The sequence below is a fragment of the Chelonia mydas genome, chromosome 7 (genome assembly GCF_015237465.2).
Source record: "Chelonia mydas isolate rCheMyd1 chromosome 7, rCheMyd1.pri.v2, whole genome shotgun sequence".
Classification (NCBI taxonomy): domain Eukaryota; kingdom Metazoa; phylum Chordata; order Testudines; family Cheloniidae; genus Chelonia; species Chelonia mydas.
In genome coordinates, this window is record NC_057853.1 from 46,209,618 (window position 1) to 46,232,535 (window position 22,918).

At 48.5% G+C, this 22,918-nt stretch overlaps 1 protein-coding gene across 5 annotated transcripts; it reads right to left on the reverse strand.

The window, feature by feature from the left end:
* Window positions 1-1,543: 1,543 nt before the first annotated feature.
* GLYCTK (glycerate kinase) lies at window positions 1,544-18,637 on the reverse strand. Of its 5 annotated transcripts, none has more exons than XM_007061835.4 (5): window positions 18,476-18,637; window positions 10,055-10,477; window positions 9,489-9,640; window positions 6,206-6,381; window positions 1,544-4,536 (listed from the first exon to the last, which is right to left on the reverse strand). In XM_007061835.4, exons 2-5 carry the CDS (start codon window positions 10,426-10,428, stop codon window positions 3,634-3,636), a joined length of 1,605 nt encoding a protein of 534 aa, XP_007061897.2. In that variant the 5' UTR covers window positions 10,429-10,477; window positions 18,476-18,637; the 3' UTR covers window positions 1,544-3,633. The 5 variants fall into 5 exon arrangements, with proteins under 5 accessions (XP_007061897.2, XP_043407588.1, XP_043407589.1 ...); XM_043551653.1 differs by having other exon boundaries at window positions 10,055-10,478; window positions 18,498-18,612; XM_043551654.1 differs by lacking the exon at window positions 18,476-18,637 and adding an exon at window positions 16,043-16,264.
* Between the last annotated feature and the right edge of the window lie 4,281 nt (window positions 18,638-22,918).

The following is a 22,918-nucleotide window of genomic DNA, read 5'->3' on the forward strand; positions in this document are numbered from 1 at the left end:
GTTCTGGCCTTAAAGTGTGGGTATAGCCCCAGACTTAATGAAAATGAGAATCCGGCCCAATGACTCCACATGCATGCTGGTGTGAGTAAAAGCAGGATCTGGCCTGGAGAGCAAGCTACTGTTGGAGTCTTCTGCTGCTGGTGAATGGCTTTAGAGCCATAGGGAGCTTTTTCCATCTTCCGCTTCCAGCTTTTATAATCTGAGTTATAACACAGGTAGCTGCAGTTCTGTGCTAAACACAGTTAGGAGGAAGAAATCACATTTCTTTCCAGCTCTATGGCAGCAAGGTTTGGAACCCAGGTGTGTGCACTATATTGATAATAGCACATGGCATTACAGGGCAGCATGGTGATGAAGCTTTCTTTCCTAAACTGAGGACATGCAAGCCCCTCACTGAGGTCAGCTCAGAGATGAAGCTTAGACTACACTGCTTGAAGAGTAAAAATGTTAATATAACCTCACCGTCCTTGACCAATGCCCCCCGTCCTACTTTTTGCTCATTAAAACAAAAGGGAACAGTTGAAAAAACTTGTAGGGGAAAGGAAGCCAAGTGAATGAAGATGTGAAATGTGCTTCAAACAGCTGCATGCTTTCATCAGACCTTTTATCAGCCTTCCCCCTCCACAAGATGAGCTCATTTTAATCATTAGTGAAACACTCCTGTTTAAAAAAGCAGGGCCGATGTGAGTGTCTTATTAACAGCTCAGGGACTTGCCTTGAGGAGTGAATGCCAGCCAAAGTTTTCAGAACTCGACTGCAACTGATTTCAGATCAGCATCTCCAAGGGCTCAAGCAATGCTTGGAGTTAAAAAAAAGACATTCTTTTTCCAGGGCTCTGAGTGCAAGGGAGGGAATATGGGGCTAGAGTCTCAGCTGGTGTAAATGAGAATCATTCCATTGATGTCAGAGGAGCTGTGTCAATCTACACCAGATGAGGATCTGGCCTCTAATGTTATTCCTTCCTGCTCTGAGGTTTGCCTCCCCGCTTTTTATTTTGCACAAATCCTCAAACATTTTTCTGTGCCGCTGACCACTCGCGTGATGCCACATATTTCCGAGATCTCCTCTATAATACATCTGTATGCTGCTAAACGTACCAGCTACATCCACACTGAACACACAGGCTGCTGAGCATTCCAAGGCCCTTCAGGTAGAAATCACCTGGTCAACTGCAGAATGTACCAGGTACCTCCAGGCAGAAAGGCAATTGGGGCCCATAACTCATATACACTGGCTGCAGTGCTGAACATTTCAGATAGATCCGGATGGAGCACACCTACCCTGCTGCTAGATCTACCAGGCACAGCCTCCCTTCCACTGATGTCTATTAAATGATAATGGACAAAAACAGCAGAGCAGGTGCAGTAAAGTGCCAGCAACAAAATGGTTAAGGGCTAAATTTTGTACTCATGGTAGTTAACCCAACAACTCCAGAGTGACTCCAGATTTACACAGGTTGAACAAAGAGCAGGATTAGGTGCTAAGTAACTAATATGGCTGTCCAACCAATCGTCCTGACCCATAAACAAGCTCTTTGAACATATTCATTTTCCCTTTACGTTTATTCATGCTATTTACACCGCAGTCATGCACAGGGACCCCAATCAGATCAGGGTCCCACTATGGCAGGCACCATACACACAGGGAAATTCAAATGGCATTCTCCACTCCACTGAGAAACCTTCAAAAACCACACACACAAGACAGAACAAACTTCCCTCCACAGTCTGCACCCTGACATTGTATTCATGCCTCCAAATTACCATATGTCATAGGTCTCTAGCACCTTCCAGCAGAGGGTTTCACAGCACTTTGCAACCACTTGCAAATTTAGCCTCACAAAACCCCTGGGATGTAGGTAAAGATGGTCACCCCCATGTTATAGAAGAATTTGAGCCTCAGAATGTTAGTGACTTGCCCAAGCTTATATCTGGGAGTGTTAGCAGAGCTGGGATAGGATCTAGCTTGTCTAGTTCCAAAATCTATGCCTTAACCACAAGATCACACATCAGAACATAGGATCTGCCAGACTGGATCAGACTCAAGATCCATATAGTCCAGGAACTTATCTCCAATAGTTACCAGTGCCCAGATACCTCAGAGGAAGACTCAAGAAACCCCTCAGTAAACATGTAGGTCCGATTCTAATCTCTATTGCATAGGGATTGACTTAAACCCAAAAAGCATGAGGTTTTATATCCCCTCCAAAAGCGTTATTAGCATTAACTATTCTTCGATATTCTTGTTATCCTCATAAATGTCCAGTCCCTCTTTGAATCTTGCTGAGCATGACTGTGCAATGACTTCACTGTTTACGGTATTAATAGGATGGTGTACTTACGTTGCAAAGTTAGATCAGCCACACGGCACGGCTACATCTGTCTGCAAACTGTTTGCATCAAATGTGGCCGTTTAAATCAGGGCTGGAATTTCAAGCGAGCTCAGCTCCCATTTAGGCACCGCAATAAGCGGCCAGATCTTCATAAGAGACGAAGACATTGATTACTGTGCTCCTTAGAAAACCTGGCCCCAGGTGTCACGCTGGGAACTGAGCTGAATATGACAAGACAGGATCTGAGTTTAATTGATGACAAAGCTGAAGTAGCTGGTGCTCCGCATTGTCCCAGAGGCTGGAGGGACCTGCTGTTTGACAGAGCAATAGCCCCAGCTGCTTTGCCCTTTGATCAGTGCAGCAACAGGGGTCAGGAGAGTTGGATTTACGGATTTTGTGGCCTTTTGTTCTATGGAGTTAGAGGAGTTAATCAGCACGACAGGGACTACTGACTTTACCCAGGAAAAAGGTCAGTGACTCAGGTTGGAGGCTGTATTGCTTTCTGACCGGTTTGGTGGTAGCACCCCAAATGCTTGTAGCACACACACATAATACAGCACGCTACCCCATGAAACATCAACCATGGGGCAGAAATGTCACCACACCAGGGCAGAGGAGGTTACATAGTGGGGGAGAAGCTCTCGTGTTCCGATGGTTTTTGCACCAGTGAATCTGAATCATGGTTCACACCGTTCTTCACTTCACATGATGTTAATGCCACAGCTCGGTGTGTTTTCGCCATGTATCCAAGACCAAAGGTTCAACCTACGCCATGTGCTCATCTCCGCTGAACTTGGAGTGCACTGGATTTAGGGTCCTATGGACTAGTCTAATATACCTTGTTAGCTTTGTATGGAATAAGAGTTACAACGGCAACCTAGAGATTCAGGCTGGGTGTCAGATGTCCAAAAACCCCACTTGAACTCAAACTCCCTAAGACACCTTTATAAATCCCAGCCTTATTTGCCTGCCAGTCATCAGCCCCGCATTCCTGAATTCTTTGTAACCACAGCCAAAATGCAGTATGTTAGTGGCTCTTCAGCTGGAAGGTGTTAATGCAGCCCCAATGCCCATAATGCTGGTGCTATCTTATCTTTCTCTGATCCTAATTAACAGATTGAACATGCTCACGGTCACCCACCCATATGCCTCACTAATGTAGCTTTTACAGCCATGATATTAGCGCCCTTGCCAGCTGTCCCTAATTTAAGCAGTCTGGATTTGTCCAGAACATTGGTACCCTCATTTTTCACCAATGCCTCTAATTAAAAACAACTGAGGAGTTCGTAGAGGTGCTCTCCTTATCTGTCTCTAGCCCTAATTAAAATAGCCTGGATGTCCATGACATTGGTGCCTGTTAAACCAGTCAGCAAAAGGTGATGTCCATTTTGGAACTTACTGAAGAATGTGTAAGAGTCATTGTTGCTCAGAAAGGTCTCCACGTCGAGACCTTCCTGAGCAGCCTTGTCCACCAGCTCCTGGCTAGAGAAGGCACCAGCTGCCTCTGTTGGCCCATCTTGCCCATCAGTCCCACCACTGAGGAACAGGACTTCACATCTCTCAAGGAAGTAGCCAGCCCCAGTGGCCTTAGCTCGGTGTAACTCCAATGCCACCTGTAAGGCCAACTCCTGGTTCCTCCCACCCTTCCCATTTCCTCGAAGCTGGACAGTGGTCTCTCCACCAGCCAGCAGGCAAACTGATCTTTCAGACTCCAATCCTTGCAAAGCCTTCAAAGGATCCACAAGGTTCAAACCTGGGATCTCTAGCTCTGCTGCCAGCTTTAGAAGATCTCCTCTCACCTGGTCTCTTAGAGGACCTTCTCCAAGTCCAGCTGTGCTCAAGCAAACAAATTGAATCAGCTGGCTGTAGAGTTTGGCCACTCTACTGACTTCCCCACACACCGCTGCACTCAGAATCAGGGTCCAGTAGCCCAAATCCTCTGCTTGGCATTTGGCCTCGTCTAAAGCTAAACTGTTTGAGCCAATGACAACATTGTAGACGTGGGAATAGTCTTTCGGACCACTGGGATCTGAGACGGAACTGGACAGCACTGTTTCCACAGATCTGGGCAAGATGCTCAGCAGGTTGTATTTTGTCAGTATCTGAAGGCAGCCTTGAGCACTGGGGCAACTGTAGACAGTGGGGCCACTCGCAATAATGTCCACTGGGTTGCCAATGACATCAGAGAGGATGAGGCTTAGCACCTAGAAGCAGAAAGGATGACAGATAAATGCAGTGCCTGCAGCAGAGACTCACTGACATGCAAGAGTGATCAGACCAAGTTCTGCATTCAGTTACACTTTTGCAATCCAGCGGATCTCAATGGAGATGCATGGGTGCAAATGACGGCAAATTTGGCCCATTCTGTTTTAAGATAATGCAATAAGAGCTCTCAGGGCTCTAACCCATGGAATCAAAATGATATTTCATGTTGGACTATAATATAGGAAAGAGTAGGATGTTTTTATGTGACTCTTCTCAGGCTCCTAACCTGGTATAGATTGAATTGGAGCTCCACTGATAAATACAGTGAGAAAGCCCAGAAGGCCAGATCCTCTGCTAGCGTAAATCCACACAGCTCTGTGGACATCAAGGATGCTTTGCTGATTTACTTCAGTTGAGGCTCCAGCCCACTTACTCCAGACAAGTGGCCCCATCAGATAATGGTAGTGCAGCAGTGAGGGAAAGGCTGCTATTGAACAAATAAGGAGTCTGAATTTCCTTCACACCACAACGCTGGTCAGTCCAGATTGTGGTGGGGAGTCAGCATTCTGCATGTGCACAGTAACTGGGGGCTGCAGTCATTAGCATGGCCAGTGCTCTCATTTGAACCTGTGCACACATTCATTGGACAGTTTAAAGGGGACAAATTTGGCCTCAAATGTAGGTTTTGAAAAGATGAATGAAACCTAAATTCAATAGAAACATTTCCACTATTGTTCTGCTACCAAGTGACAATGGGTTTTTTTTTTTTTAAACAAAGAAAACTGCCCGGTGCTGCTTTCAACCCAAACATCATTGCAGCATTGTGCTAGAGAGCCAGAAAGTGAAACTGACTAGAAATGAAAAGGAAACTGACCAGCTAATTTTCATTCCCTAAGCCACAAGAAATGCTGAGAGTGACCAGATTGCACAGTGAAAAAACAAAACACAACACAAACTGTGTTAACAATCTCATGTGCTACTGAAAAAGGTAAGTAATGATTTTTTTAAATTTGTTTTTGTAAATATGGACCAAATTTTTGAACCCTATAGTTGATTCCTAACTGTATATTCAGGCAGCTAAATAAAAGCAGTGTGATTACCACAGATGCTGATTCCCACTGACTTCACTGGGAGCTGAAATCATCTGAACCAGTGGTTCTCAACCTTTCCAGACCACTGTACCCCTTTCACAAGTCTGACTTTTGTTGCATACCCCCAAGTTTCACCTCACTTAAAAGCTACTTGCTTACACAATCAGATATAAAAATATAAAAGTGTAACAGCACAGTATTACTGAAAAATTGCAGACTCTCTCATTTTTAATCACATAATTATAAAATAAGTTAATTGGAATATAAATATTGTGCTTAGATTTCAGTGTCTAGTATATGGAGCAGTACAAACAAGTCATTATCTGTATGAAATTTTAGTTTGTACTGATTTCACTAGTGCTTTTTATGTAGCCTGTTGTACAGCTAGGCAAATATCTAGATGGGTTGATGTACCCCTTGGAAGACCTCTGCGCACCCCTGGTTGAGAACCACTGATCTAATCATCAGGTCATTTCTAGTGAGGTCTGTTTTGGCCATGACTTTTAATCTCATGGTGTCTCTTTAAAACTGCCTTAGAGCAGAAGCTTTGGGCAAGTGAGAAGTCTCCCACACTCACCTGTGCAGGGTATGCAGCCCGGGCCAACCCTCCACCCTTCAACAAGGAAAGGGCCTTCCGGATGGTGTTGAGCTCCTGTATGGTAGCTCCTCTGGAAGCCAGAAGCTTGGTGACCTTCTCTTTCTCTTCCAAGAGGATCGGAGGAGTAGGAGCAGGCAGTAGGGCCGATCCGCCTCCTATAATGCAGGAGAAACTGCAGTGAGTGAATGCACGTGTGTAGCAGGGTGGGAGGAACCCCCCCAGCACTCAAAGGCTGGCCTCCCCCAGACAAGGGGCTAAGCGAGGGCATCCTACAGCTGGAGTTTTCCTTCTTCTCTTCCCTCAGCATTTTGTCGTAAGGGAATTTAGTGCTGGTGAAAGGTGCCAGACTAACAGCCCTGGAGACTGATGTCTTCTCTTTCTCCACAGAGCAGGCTGGATCTCTATGGCAGTCAGTTTTACCTGTGCTCAGTGAGCTCATTCACAATGGTGCCTGCATTTTATACCTACTTTGCCTGGCATAAATGAGAATGCAGGGTGCAAGGCGGGACAGAATCAGGCCCAGGTGCTATTGTTCTCACTACGCTTCCCTGCGAATGTGCCTCAAATCTGACTTCAGTGACCGCTTGTCTGAGAGAGAGGGGACTGCGGACTCCATGGCTCACTCAGTGTTTAGCTGCAGGGAAAGAGAGACACTTCTGGCTTCATCGTTTCACTGACCTCATTCATAATGAGCGGTGTTTAAAAAAATATAGCAATGTCTAAACCTAAATATAGAACTGCACTACAGCAAAAAGCTTATTGAGAGAGAGAGAAGGAGGGAGAGTCACAGAGGAAACAAAAATCAGGCTGGATACTATAGTGATGGGTGCATTAGTGATTTGATTAATGGGAGTGGCAGAGCACGGCTGAGGGCATGATTGGGCCCTTGAAATGCAGTGAAAAAGGAGGGGGAAAGAGAGCTAAAGGGGGAAAATAGAGGGTGAGTATGTATAGAAGTGTATCAGAAAACTACCATAGAAGGGCAAAGCCTGCTCTGAGGTTTGAGAAAAAGCACCATCAATAAAATATGACGAACAAGAAAAACAAATGAAACTGCCTGAGTTTCAGGCAATCAGTAGGGATCTGACTGAGAGGCAGAAGCAGCCAGAGGGGCCTGCGTGGAGGTATGCATGCTTTGGGAGCTGCTGCCGACAGCAAATCTTGGGATGGCTGACTTAGGGGCCTAGGAGTCTCTTGAAAATATCAGTAGCCAGAGGACAAGAGGAAACTCAAGGGAATCCCCACCAGACATGATTCAAATCCAATTATATCCGTGTCTGGATAATCCTGCAAAATTCTCTCTGAACCATGGCAGAATAAACTGCAGCCAGCTGAGCATCTCGATCGAGATCTTACTCAGCTGAGGAGCACAATCAAGAACCCCACAAAATCCCTAAAGAGCAGCTCCAAGTGCAAGACTGGAGACACCTACTCACAGGGGCATGTATATAGCTGGATATCCACCCAATTAAATAAACCCCACAAGTGCACTGCCGCATTGCTTATGCACTCAAAACAGAGCACATTCCTTCATTGTGTGTCCCGCTATCTAGGAATGGGGGAATAAGGCACTAAAGGGGCAATCGCTCCTGGAGAAGCCTGCGAGTTTCAAATGTACGTGCTTAGGGGCTGATCCTACAAGGTGCAGAGCACCTCTTACATGGCACTGAGTGACTCCTTTTGATTTGGGGGGTGTGTGCGTGAGAATGCAGAGCACCTCACCCGTGCTATTTGGCCCCTTGCAGGATCAGCCCCTCAGTGACTCCAAGTCTCAGATAGGGCCTCATTTTTCCAACTTGGGTACCTATGTTAGTCCCCCATGACAACGCACGCACTGATGCCCAAACACCTGCACCTCCTGTACCTGCTGTTCTGAGCTCTGCTGCCATAGCCCAGTGGCTCAACCTTTCCAGACTACTGTACCCCTTTCAGGAGTCTGATTTGTCTTGCGTACCCCCAAGTTTTACCTCACTTAAAACTACTTGCTTACAAAATCAGACATAAAAATGCAAGTGTCACAGCACAATATTACTGAAAAATTGCAACTCTCGTTTTTACCATATAACTATAAAATAAAAATATAAATACTGTACTTACATTTCAGTGTATAGTATATAGAGCAGTATAAACATTGTCTGCATGAAATTTTAGTTTGTACTGATATTGCTAGTGCTTTTAACGTAGCTTGTTGTAAAACTAGACAAGTATCTAGATGAGTTGATGTTCTCCTGGGAAGACCCGTGTACTCCCCGGGATACATGTACCCCTGGTTGAGAACCCCTGCCCTAGCCTACGTGCCCAGATTTAAGCACGGGGTACCTCCCATTCTGAGGGAAGAAAGCATCTACATGGCTGTGTGGTCAGATGACCCAGGAGAGTCTGTCTTTACAATTACAAACATGGAAATACAAGACACTGGTTACACTGACTTCATGGTGTCAAACTGATGTAACTCAGAGCAGACTCGGGCCCCAGGACCCAGACCTCCATACAGCTCAGGATGCCTCTCCTCAGTGCTTTGCCTTGGGATGGGCTTATATTTGCAGAGCAGCGCTTTCTGATTGCCTGGCACCACCACATGGCAAGAATGGTGCCTTGCTGCTTCAAACTGCAAGTACTGTGGATTGATATTGCTGGCAGGACAGCAGCGAACCACAGGGCAAGGCCTGTGGGAGGAGGGAGAGAAACAGCAACACAACTGGCTGGCCCAAATACTTGGTGTGCCAACACTCTAATGAATAATATAGCGTCTCCCATCCCAGAGCGCATCCGACTCTTCACACACAGCCCTGCTGGAATGCAGCCACCTCTTATGTGGGAGGGCACAAAGCAACAGCCGGTGGAGGAGGGAGATTCTAGACCAAGGAATCAATAGTGGATTCTTGTGACAAGTTCCTCTGAGAGGTCTGACTGGGAGAGAAGTGTGCCTGCCCGGGGCCCAAGACGCTGCCAACTCACAGCTGCTGCCAGAAGACCAGGTACTGAAATGTGAACGCATGCAGTGAGCTGCCACCGGTGTGGGAGTCACATTAGGAACAGCTCTGACCCACTTTACGCCTCTCCTCATCTTCTTTTGCAACAGGCAACTTGACCTAGTTTGCCAGGCATGATTCCGGATCTGTCTCCTGCATGCACGAGGAAAGGCAGAAGCCAGGCTAGAGAAGAGATAAAGGGAGGAAAGATGGGGCAGGAGAAGGGAGGGCAACAACTGACGGCAGTTCCACAAGAACTCACTCCCCGCTCCTGGGATTCCAGACGTTACCTGAGATCAGCACAAGGAGGAGGTCATCAGCTGTCAGCCCTTCAGCTAGCTCCCGAATCACGCTGGCTGCCCTCAAAGCCTCTCTGTCAGGGAGGTTGTGCTTAGCTCCTTCTATGACCTGGATCCTGCTGTGAGGCTTCAGCAGCATCTCCCTGCATGGGTTAGAAAGGTGATCAGGCCACTGAAACTTACACCTATTCACAGCCCACCTGGCAGCCCCACTCCCACAACAGGGATTTGGGGGACAAGGTTCCTTTGCTGATCCTGGTCTCTCCTCCATGGGGCCTGGTACACTATGGGGGCAGCATACACAGCCCCAAGGACAGATCCGATGGCCCACGAAAGGGGATGGAGACCAGTCAAGGCTGAGCTATGAGTCTTGATCCCATGGTCAAGGGTTAAAGTTGGGACAGGTGGAGAGGATCCAAGAGGGATTCAGCAGTGACCCCAAGGGGAAAATATATGGCAGTCAGACATTTCTGCAGGAGCCTAGGTTTTTGTGCTTGCCTGTCCCCAACCCTTCTCTACACCCTCCCACCGGACTATCTGGGCACTAGCAGTCTTACTCCATTCCCGCCTGCTGCAGACATGCCCGGATGCCATGGGGGACACTGACAACCCCCTGAATTAGGTGGTCCCCGAGGATCTCCTCTGCCGCAGCCGCCATTCCCAGCACAGCTTTCCCAAAGCCCACCAGATACAGGTTCCTCCTCACAGGGAAAGCCCTGTCCCTCACGACCAGCCTGGGGCATCCGTCTGTTTTGAGCGCCATGGCCCTTCTCAGCATGGGGGCCGGCAGGACGACACCCACGGCGCTGCGGAAGAGGTGCAGCCCGTGCTCCCAGAGGGACATACTGCGCGGGTGAGATGCTTGGCCCTGACAGGCTGGGATCATGCAGGCTCTATGGACGTTGGGCAGGGCCTTGAGAGCTGAGGTCATGTCTGGCCCACGCTGTCTCTTAGCAGTTGGTCAGCCAGCCGTATCCAACCTGTAACAAGGGGAAGGAATGGTTAACTACTCAGCCAGCAAGAGGTGGGCTTTTGATTGGAAAGTGGCGAGCTAGCAAGCTGTGAACCCAATACAGGACTCAGCCTTGCTCACGCAAAACTCCCACAGAAGCCAATGAGTGTTTGCCTGGAGTAGGAGCTAAGAAAGAAGCTCTGGATTTGGCCCATAGTATAGAAATCTGGCTTCCCAGCACAGGTAAATCCATTATGCTACCCACATCTGCAGTGCACACCCTTCCCCTGTAGTCTGAGACAGCACGATAGCAGTTATATTTCCTTTATTTTCAGACTTCTGCCATTTGGGAGGTTCACAGTCAGACAACTGGATGGCAGCTCCCCTCATCCCCTTGATGTTTCTTCCAACCCCATCAAACCCCTGCGAGGGCTGAACATCTGCTGGCTAACTTCAGGTTCATTGTAGATTTCACAGACTGCCCATTACTTTGACTCGCTCATTTCTTAATGACTTCCCAACAACAGAGGCTGTTCTCTACCCTTCAGGGGAAAGATTCAGATAGACCATAGCCTCCAGCCCAGCTTTTAGCCAGGGTGAAGCCCCTCATCACTGTGGTATCCCAAAGCTCATCTAAGATCATTCACTGTTAGTTACTCGTTTCCCTCCCATAGTTTCTGCTGGAGCCTATGGTAAAATAACAGGCTCAGCATCTTTGTGCTGTTTGAACTCCTTGATGATGGTTATGTCAGAAGATGCCAGTCATGGGGGTTTTCACAATAAAAAGCAAATCAACTGAAGACAGAAAAATGCTCCAATTTCTTGGCTTTATTAATGGCACATCATTCTTTAAAATCATGTTCAGACACCAGACAGGCTTCTATGCTTACAGAGCCAAATCCTGCGCTCCTCCTCCAGGCAAAACTCCCGGCCGGTTCAGTGTAAAGACGGTGGGCTTTGGTCTACTATAAACATTTCGGTCACATTCAGTAACAGTCAAGTTGGGAAGGAGACTCCATCTCATCAGCACAGGGGTATTAAGCCCAATAACTTGTATGCTTGACTAGAGAAGATCTTCCAGACATCCAGTCTTGATTTGAAGACATCAGGAGATGGAGAATCCCACAACTTCCCTTGGTAGCTTGTTAACTCACTGTTACAAATGTGTGCCTAATTTTTAATATGAATTTTTCTGGCTTCAGCTTCCTACCATGGGTTCTTCTGTTCTTGTGCCTTTCTCTGCTAGATTAAAGAGCTTTTAGTACCTGGTATTTTCTCCCTGGAAAGGTACTTTGACACCTCTGATAAACTAAACAGACTGATCTACTTAAACTGGCTTTTGTAGGCATTGCTGGAGCCCAAGGCATAACTAGCAGTGTGAACCAAAGGCTGTAAACCAAAGCAGGCTTGGCCTTGGCAGAATAGTAACACACCAGGTATTGGCTAACCAAGTAAACACATTCCTGACCAGAGAGGATGGTACAAGAACACCCAGAATTCTCAAGTACCTACGTAAACCAATTCCTAAGAGACTTTGCAGGCACACACCAAAACCCCCATAAGATAAGGTGGGGATGACTGGATAACAGAGGAAGAGGTTTTGTTCGAATTAGCAGGTACAAGGTGTAAGGGTGGTAACTAACATCATCTGGAGCGATGTTTGTTTGGATCGAGGTATAAAAGGAGAAATTATAGGAGGGGCAGCTTTGTATTGGCCGAGGGGACAGAATCCTGGTGTCCTGACTGAGTCTTTACTTTGTCACAGGCATACATGAGTCAGTGTCCCTGTGACACCTTAGACAGGGCACAAGTACTGCGCTTTGCTGACAATAAACCTGGCCGAGTGCCTCCGCCACCAAACCAAGCCTGTGGTCTTTCTTTGCAAACATCAAGGTCTGATGAATGAACACACTGCACGGTCTGCTAGCGCAGCTGTCATTGGAGCTCGAAGAACAGCACCGAGCAGCCATATCAACTCTCTGCAGCTGCGTGTGTCTGACAAACACCAGAGGGCCCCTGTAACGTCAGTACACTGAGGAAGTTAGAAAGTACCCTGTTTCACGCATAACCTATCTATATATTTATATGCCACCCCGCCTCCCCCATCTTCACAGCAGCTACGCACCTCACACTCATTAATTAATGTAACCTCATAACATCCCCGTGAGGCAAGGAAGTGCTATTATCTCCATTTTACACATGGGAAACTGAGGCATGGAGTAGCTAAGTGACTTTCCCAGGGTCACAAACGGAGCCTGTGGCAAAGCTGGGAAATAAGCCCAGCTCTGCTGGGTGGGAGCACTCTGAGACTTTCACTGGACTATGGCAGTGGTCACATGGCAAGTTGCTGCGCAGCACACTCGTGTGCTGTAGAGTCACACCGCAGCTTGCCACGGAAGTAACGTGGTGTGCCAACAAGAGCCCAGAAATAACAATGGCCCACTAAACAGGGAAAGTAACAGGCAGAGTTCTTCCAGACAGCATCAGCCTGACTACACTCAGGGGCAGATCCCACGCAGGAAATGGCCACCCTATTCTGTGAGATGGTCTCTATTTAGGGGCAACAAAAAAAAAAAGGACAATTTATTCCCCAACACAATAAAGAGTGGGGCGTGAGCAGCTGGAGGGAAAATTCACGGGCGGCCCAGATAAACAAAACCAGAAAACCCAGCCACATCTCTGGCCAAATTCCCCTCATGCAGTTTAGCAATTAGTAAACCCCAAACAATGGACACATGGCAGTTCTTCTGTCTCAAGCAGGCCCTGTTCTGGGTTCCAGCTGGCAAAACTCTTGTCTCTGCCTCTCGTGAGAGTAGCTCAGCCTTTTGAGGATCTGAGCCCAGCCAGGCTTAGCGACACTTGGCTGCCTCGACACAGGGAGCCTCTCCCTGCAGGGAATTCACCCAGGAAAACCACACCACTGTCTGATTCAGAGCTGGGCCATCACTGGGACGAGAGGCGGCAAGGCTGAGGTACCCTGCTGGAGGCACCGAATGACTTGTACACCCTGTCACAGGGGATGAGGGGTTAAAATTACCTTCCAGTTGCGTCTTCCTCCAGAGCATGCATATGTGAATGCTCTTCCAGGAGAGCTCAAGAGTCCAGAGGTCTCTTTATCAAAACACTCCCACAAGGTAGCAAGGGTTTAATAATTAAGAGAGTGAGGCCCTCCTAAAGCACCTCTGAGCTCAGATCGGTGCAGGGCCTCTTTCTGCCACTGAGGAGCTCAAACCCAGAGCCCCCATTAAGAGCCTCCAAACCCACAGGCTCTTTGATAGTCGAAGCAGCCTGTCTGTGCATGCTGATCGAACCCCACAGTGGAACAAGGGCTTGAGAGATATAACAAGGATTTGCTCAGTGCTGAGGGCGACAGCATTTCAAAGTGAAATAACAAGGGTGGAGGGAAGAGGGCCTAAAGGAGCTCACTTGGTGGGAAAAGGGGGACTCGACCCACGGTTGCCCTGACCACTGGGCTACAGGGTCATTCCCACACTCACTCTCTCCGGCCCAATGACTGTTCAGGTTAGTGGCAGAGTTGTGAACCCAAGCCTCTCCAGTCTCATTTAGCCTTAGACTCTCCTGTTTCTAGTGGCACCTGTGACAACCCATTTTCCCCACTACCGTCTGAGTCTGTCGTACGTAGTCTCCATGAAAGCAGCATCCTTTCCGATTGTCCTTCGACAGGTCATTCTTTATCCTCTGTGCCTCCTCATGGAATCCAACCTAAGATCTAGGCTAACACTCGAACCACTGGACCATCCTTCCTCCTTGTCAATGAGCCGTTTTCAGTTACAAGATTAAAACATGCACAGAGTCACATCTTAACACTCTTCATAGAAATGTATGATTCTTTACTCAACATCTGAACTCCACTCAACAGCACATCTATTTCAGAGTTAGGCCAGCAAAAAAAGGGAGCTTAAATGCTGCCATTCAGGGCACCATCAGGAACTTTGGGTCTGGAAATGACTTAGCTGCTTGAGCTAGCCAATGCCTCGCATAAGGGAAGTTACGCCATCGCACATCTGGTTTTTCTTCTCTCCACCTGCTGGTTGGGGAAATAAACTCACGCATCTGGGCTGATGGAGAGGATGTTGGAGAAGATGGTGATTTATACTAAAGATGTTATTCTCACATCATTTTAAGAGCGCTCCAATATTAATTTTTCTTGTCCCCTTTTTGGTTCTTTATTCTACATTAGAGCCATGATAGCCTCAGTGGAAATGATCGAGCCACATTCTGCCATGGCCCAGACCTTGCACTCTCCTCAGTCCCCACTGCCTAGCACAGGGGAGGGCAAACTTTTTGGCCCGAGGGCCACATCTGGGTGGGGAAATTGTATGCAGGGCAGGGGATTGGGGTGCGGGAGAGAGTGTGGGGTGTGGGCGGGGACTCAGGGCAAGGAGTTGAGGTCCAGGAGGGGGTGCAGAGTATGAGAAGGGGCTCAGGGCAGGGGGCTGGAGTGCAGGATGGGAGCAGAAGGGGTTTTGGGGGCTCAGGGCAGGGGGTTGGGGTTCAGGGCGCAGGAGTGGTTCAGGCTCCAGCCCGGCACTGCTTACCTCAAGCGGCTCCGGGGTAGCAGCGATGAGTAAAGGGGCTAAGGCAAGCTCCCTGCCCTCTGCCCCCCCCCGACCCTCCAGAGGCCGCAGGGACATGGTACCAGCCGCTTCCAGGAGCGGCGCAGGGCCAGGGCAGGCAAGGAACCTGCCTTAGCCCCGCTGCATCATGGGGCTGGCAATCCCATGGGCCAGACAGAAAACCCTGATGGGCTGGGTCCAGCCCGCAGGCCATAGTTTGCCCTCCCCTGGCCTAGCTGAACGTTTGGTTTGGGATGCATCCTTTCAGAAAGTTGTCCAAGAGTCTACATTAAACTTTGGAGGAAAACAATCCTGAGAACTGCCTGTTCTGAGTGAGGATTGAAGGAGGATTGCGAGGGGTTTAGATTAATCCCCTTTAAATGAAAACTTCCTGAGCTTCCATTAATGAGTGATGTCTCCAATCTGCATATTAATTTGCATAAGTTAACATTATAAAATCTAGCGCTCGCTCTTAATAAAGCTCCTCAATCTGCAGCTGCCCACCAGCTTCAGGTTCCACAATTAACTCTCTCAACACAAGACACCAAAAACCTCAGCTCCCAACTTCCATCTTCTAGGGAAGGGACTTGGCGATGATAAATGACAGGCAAAAGACAGTTTCTGATAACTTAGGTAACAACTAGGAATTGGAATCAAACCAAACTTTGGGGGGAGGGAGAGCTTAGTGGTTTGAGCATTGGCCTGCTAAACCCAGGGTTGTGAGTTCAATCCCTGAGGGGGCCATTTAGGGATGTGGGGCAAAAATCGGGGATTGGTCCTGCTTTGAGCAGGGGGTTGGACTAGATGACCTCCTGAGGTCCCTTCCAATCCTGATATTCTGTGATTTGCAAGCAAAGAACCAGATTCAGGTGAATGGGTCCAGCAGTCAGGTATCAGGGCGAGGAGCATAATCTAAGGGCAGGTCTACACTTAAAACACATTGATGCAGCCACATTGCAGTAGCATTTTAATGAAAATGCTCTAAACCAGGGGTTCTCAACCTGGGGTACACATACCTCTGGGGGTTCTCAGGGGTCTTCCAGGGGGTATATTAACTCATCTAGATATTTGCCTAGCTTTACAACAGGCTACATGAAAAGCACTAGCAAAGTCAGTAGAAACTAAAATTTCATACAGACAATGACTTGTTTACATTGCTCAATATAGCTTTTGCTACGGTCTCCCACAGTATTCTTGCCAGCAAGTTAAAAAAGTATGGGCTGGATGAATGGACTATAAGGTGGACAGAAAGCTGGCTAGATTGTCGGGCTCAATGGGTAGTGATCAATGGCTCCATGTCTAGTTGGCAGCCAGTATCAAGCAGAGTGCCCCAAGGGTCGGTCCTGGGGCCGGTTTTGTTCAATATCTTTATTAATGATCCGGAGGATGGTGTGGACTGCACCCCCAGCAAGTTTGCAAATGACACTAAACTGGGAAGAGTGGTAGATGCACTAGAGGGTAGCGTTAGGATACAGAGGGACCTAGACAAATTAGAGGATTGGGCCAAAAGAAATCTGATGAGGTTCAACAAGGACAAGTGCTGAGTCCTGCACTTAGGACGCAAGAATCCCATGCACCGCTACAGACTAGGGCTAGGCAGCAGTTCTGCAGAAAAGGACCTAGGGGTTACAGTGGACGAGAAGCTGGATATGAGTCAACAGTGTGCCCTTGTTGCCAAGAAAGCTAACGGCATTTTGGGCTGTATAAGTAGGGGAATTGCCAGCAGATCGAGGGACGTGATCGTCCCCCTCTATTCGGCATTAGTGAGGCCTCATCTGGAGTACTGTGTCCAGTTTTGGGCCCCACACTATAAGAAGGATGTGGAAAAAATTGGAAAGAGTCCAGCGGAGGGCAACAAAAATGATTAGGGGGCTGGAGCACATGATTTATGAGGAGAGGCTGAGGGAACTGGGATTATTTAGTCTGCAGAAGAGAAGAATGAGGGTGGATTTGATAGCTGCTTTCAACTACCTGAAAGGGGGTTCCAAAGAGGATGGATCTCGACTGTTCTCAGTGGTACCAGATGATAGAACAAGGAGTAACGGTCTCAAGTTGCAGTGGGGGAGGTTTAGGTTGGATATTAGGAAAAACTTTTTCACTAGGAGGCTGGTGAAGCACTGGAATGCGTTACCTAGGGAGGTGGTGGAATCTCCTTCCTTTGAGGTTTTTAAGGTCAGGCTTGACAAAGCCCTGGCTGGGATGATTTAGTTGGGGATTAGGCCCTGCTTTGAGCAGGGGGTTGGGCTAGATGACCTCCTGAGGTCCCTTCCAACCCTGATATTCTATGACTCTATGCTATACACTGAATTGTAAGTGCAATATTTAGATTCCAATTGATTTATTTTATGATTACATGGTAAAAAATGAGAGTCAGCAATTGTTCAGTAACAGTGTGCTGTGACACTTTTGTATTTTTATGTCTGATTTCATAAGCAAGTAGTTTTTAAGTGACGTAAAACTTGGGGGTATGCAAAACAAATCGAACTCCTGAAAGAGGTACAGTAGCCTGGAAAGGTTGAGAGCCATTGCTCTAAAATGATGAGAGAGAGCACGTCTCCGGTCAATTTAGTTAATCCTCCAACAGGAGAGGCAGTAGCTACATCGGTAGGAGAAGCTCTCACACTAACATAACGCTGTCTACATGGGTGCTGAGATCAGTATAACTACGTCACTCAGAGGTGTGAATAATCCACACCCCTGACTGACGTAGTTATACCGAAGTAATTTGGTAGTGTAGATCAGGGCTAAGTATTAGATAGCTAGGTTCACAGACAGTAATCTGAGTCTGAGGGAGTGTGAAGTGGTGTAATTTACATGCTAGGAGACTGGACAGCACTGTAAGAAAGCATAAATTAAAGTAGAGGGTGGTGAAATTTAATTTAGAGCTCCCTACACACTTTTGCTATGCCCCTTTCTTTTTGGGGCATAAAATACACTGTCACAGACCCTCTTCCCGCTGTGACAGGTTTCAGAGGGGTAGCTGTGTTAGTCTGTATCAGCAAAAAAACCCGAGGAGTCCTTGTGGCACCTTAGAGGCCAACAAAAGCGATGAAGTGGGTTCTAGCCCACCAAAGCTTAGGCCCAAATAAATGGGTTTGCCTCTAAAGTGCCACAAGGACTCCTCGGTTTTTTCCTCCTCCCACTGAAGCCATGGGCCAGCCGTGTACCCTTCCTCCATGGCCAGCACTACCGAGCCGTTCTAAGTGACTTCCCAGGAAGCCGGCAGCACCGGGCCCAGAACCGACACCAGCACCACTGGGACCAGCGCTGGAGTCTATACTGGAACCGGCGTCCCCCACACGGGTCCCTTGTTACGGCGGCCTGGCGGGCCCGGCAGCCTGAGCCTCTGGCCCCCTGCCGGGCCTCAGTCTGTAAGGCCGGGGCGAGGGGGGGCCGGCGGAGACCCGCTTGGCAGAGAGGCTAACCCAGTGCCCCGGGCTACTTCCTACCAGCGTCTGGGCGGGGCCCCACAGCGGCCCGGGCTTGGCCAATCGCGCGCCTCCGCGGCCGGGCGGAGCAGGACCCCCAGCGCAGGGAGGCGAAAGCCGGCGGCGGCCGCGCGCGCACCGGAGCAGGCACCTCCCCCCCAGCCTGCGGAAGTGAGCGAGGCTCCCCCCGGTGCCCTCCCTCCAGGCCTGCCATTGGCTGCGGGCGAAAGGGGGCGGAGCTAGCTGGGCCCGGAGGCTGTGTTTAACCTTTCCGGTGCTGGCTGGCGGCGCTCCCAGGACCGGTCCCGGTAAGATCCCACCACTGGTGGCAGTACAGACCCAGTACTGGTCCTAGTACTGGTCCCACTACACCCCAGTACTGGTCCAAAAAGAAACCCCAATAATGGTTCCAGTACTGGTCCCAGCAAGTCCCCACTACTGGTTCCAGTATACACCCCAGCACTGGATCCAGTACTGGTCCTAGTAAGACCCCAGTACTTGCCCCATTACTGGAACCAGTATAGACCCCAATACTGCTCCCAGTAAGATCTGAACACTAGCCCCAGGGCTGACCCCAATACAGACCCAGTACTGGTCCCAAGTAGACACCCCAGAACTCATCCTAATACTCATCCGAGTGAGGCCATAGTACTGGTCCCTTTATAGACCCCATTACTGTTCCCAGTTCTGGTAGTAAGAGATCAGTACTGGTCCCAATAACACCATAGTACTGGTCCCAGAATATATCCCAGTACTGGACCTAGTAAGACTCTATTACTAGTTCCCATATAGTTCCCAGCAGTGGTCCCAAGTACAGATTCCAGTACTGATCTCAGTACTGGTCCCAGAAAAACCATAATACTGGTCCCATTATAGACCCAGTACTTTCCCCAGTACGAGTCTCATTATAGAGCCTAGTACTGGTCCCAGCACAGACACCAATACTGGTTGTAGTACTGGTCCCAGTATAGACTCAAATACTGGTCCAAATATAGACCTCAGTACTGGTCCCGGTGCTGTCCCTAGTACAACCCAACTACTTATTCCAGTATATATGCCACTACTGGTGCCAGTCCTGGTCCTAATAATACCCCAGTACTGGTTCCAGTCCTGGTCCCAGTAAGAACCCAGTACAGGTCCCAGTATAGACCCCAGTACTGGTACCAGGATACAGTCCAGTACTCATACTCATCCCAGTGTAGAACCCAATACTTGTCATACTACTGGTCCCAGAAAGACCCCAGTAGTGATCACAGAAAGACACAGGTGCTGGTCCCAGTATACACCACAGTGTTTATAGAATCATAGAATATCAGAGTTGGAAGGGAGGTCATCTAGTCCAATCCCCTGCTCAAAGCAGGACCAATCCCCAACTAAATCATCCCAGCCAGGGCTTTGTCAAGCCTGACCTTAAAAACCTCAAAGGAAGGAGATTCCACCACCTCCCTAGGTAACGCATTCCAGTGCTTCACCAGCCTCCTAGTGAAAAAGTTTTTCCTAATATCCAGCCAAAACCTCCCCCACTGCAACTTAAGACCATTGCTCCTTTTCTATCATCTGGTACCACTGAGAACAGTGGAACTCCCTTTCAGGTAGTTGAAAGCAGCTATCAAATCCCCCCTCATTCTTCTCTTCTGCAGACTAAATAATCCCAGTTTCCTCAGCCTCTCCTCTTAAGTCATGTGCTCCAGCTCCCTAATCATTTTTGTTGTCCTCCGCTGGACTCTTTCCAATTTTTCCACATCCTTCTTATAGTGTGGGGCCTAAAACTGGACACAGTACTCCAGATGAGGCCTCACTAATGCCGAATAGAGGGGAATGATCACATCCCTCGAGGTGCTGGCAATGCCCCTACTTATAGAGCTTATCCCAGTACTAGTCCCACTAAGACTCCAGTACTGGTCCCAGTAAGACCCCAGTACAGGTCTCAGTACTAGTTCCAGTAACAAATCCAGTACTAGTCCAAGACCCCAATACTGATCTCAGAACTGGTCACAGTATAGACCCCAGTACTGGTCCCAGTAATACTCCAGTACTAGTCCCAGTACAGGTCCCAGTATAGACCCTAAGAGTGGTCCCAGTACTGGTCCCAGTATACAGCACAGTAGTCATCTCAGTACTGGTCTGAGTGTAGACCTCGGTATCTGTCATACTACTGGTCCCAGAAAGACCCCAGTACTGGTACCAGTGTACACCCCAGGTCCCAGAAAGACCCTAGTACTGGTCCCAGTAAGACCCCAGGACTGGTCTCGGTACTGGTCCCAGTAAGACCAAAGTACTGGTTCCAGTACAGACTGCATTACAAGTCCCAGTACTGATCCGATTATAGACCCCATTACTGGTCTCAGAAAGACTTCAGTACTGGTCCCAGTATTGGTCTGATTAGAGACCCCAGTACTGGTCCCGATTCTGGTCCCAGTAAGACCCCATAACTGGTAACACTGTACATCCCAGCACTGGTGCCAATAGTGGACCCAGTGAGACCCAAAAACTGGAACCAGTAATGGTCCCAGTAAGACCCCAGTAGTGGTTCCAGTAATACTCCATTACTGATACCAGAACTGGTCACAGTAAGACTCCAGTACTGGTCCAAGTATACACCCCATTACTGGTCATAGTACTGGTCCCAGAAAGACCCCAGTTCTGGTTCCAGTGTAAACTCCAGTATGGGTCCAAGTACTGGTCCTAAACTCCAGTCCCAATAAAGAGACCCCAGTACTGGTCATAGTACTGGTCCCAGTAAGATCCTAGTACTGGTCCCAGTGTACACCTTAGGACTGGTCTCAGGGCTCATCCCAGTGTACACCCCAGTAATGAGCCATAATGGTCTCAGTACTGGTTCAAATAAAACTCAAGTACTGCGCCCAGTATAGACTCCAGTACTGGTCATAGTGCTGGTACCAGAAAGATCCCAGTACTGATCCCAGCAATACCCCCAATTACTTGTCCCAATACTGGTACTGGTCCCAGTACAAAGCCCTGTACTGTTCCGAGTACTGGTCCCAGTAAGATCCCAGTACTGGTTCCAGCACTGGTCCCAGTATACACCCCAGTAGTGGTACCAGTACTGGTCCCTGTCAGACCTCAGTACTAGTCCCAGTAAGATCCCAATACTGGTCCCAGTATACACTCCAGTTCTGGTCTCAGTACTGGTCCCAGTATAGACCCAGTACTGATGCCAGTATAGTTGGTAGTACTAGTTGTAGTACTGTTTGCAGTAAGACCCCAGTACTGTTCCCAGTATAGACCTCACTACTTGTCCCAGTACTGGTCCCAGTAGAGAACTCAGTGCTGGTCACAGGACGAGTTCTGCGGGTCTTACTGGGACCAGTAAAGTGACCAGTACTGGGGTTTTTGTGGGACAACTACTGACCTCTATACTGGGACCATAACTGGGACCAGTTGTAGGGTCTATACTGGGACCCATATTGGATCTTACTGGGATCAGTACTGGGACCATTACTGAGGTTTTACTAAGACCAGTACTGGGGTCAATACTGGGACAATTACTATGACTAGCTCTGGGGTCTATACTTGGACCAGTGCTATGACCAGTTCTAGAGTCTTACTGGGACCAGTACTAGGGTCTATACAGGCACCTTCCAGGCACTTTAGTATCTGAGCGTGGCGGGGTCTGTAGTTTAATAGAACTAAAGCTGCATCTTTGAAAGAAATAACAAAAATAATTAAGAGCCCCAGGAGGGTCTGTATGGGGTCCCCCAGTTGCTGCGAATAAAGGAGGTGGGTACAGAGTGCCTGGTGTGGGGCCAGACATCCCCAACCATTGAGGTTGGGGGTCTCAGATGTAGGACCAGGTTCTCTTTTTAGCTAACCCAGAAGAAGAGGCAGAGAGTGGGTGTATCTAAAGTGGCATATATGGAAGGAAAGCAGGCGCAGTGGCACCTCATAAGACGACACTGACCCAGTCATCCAGAGATGCCCCAACAGGGTGAGGATTTCCCTGAGGAAGTCAGGGTACTTCTGATTTCTGGGGCTCATACTGGATGACAAACCTTCCCCCACCCCTTTCCTGAGGAGACTATTCAGAGGACTACACAGCAAATCTCCTGGGGGTTTCAGCAGGAGTTGTCTCCTTCCTTGGTCTTTGTGGAAAGGGACCATAGACCTCAAAGGCTGGTGCAAATGGAGCAGGTTTGCTTTAGATATAGGCTGGATGGATTCATGCTCCCAGCAAGCACTGTATTCCCATCATGGTGAAGGGCCATTGCTGCTTCCTTCTCTCACACTGGAGTGGGCAAGCAGCACCACACTCGCTTTCTAAATATTTTAGTATAAGCATTAAAATAGTGACAAGGAAACAGGAGAGAGCCAGGTCAGTTTGAGCAATTGATAAACGGCAGCTGGTTTCTTGAGGTCAGGCTGGAGAGCTCGTGAAACTAGGCTGTCTAGAAACAAAGAGTCTGAAGGGAACCCAGTGCAAAGTATGTAGTCCCGGGCAGCACC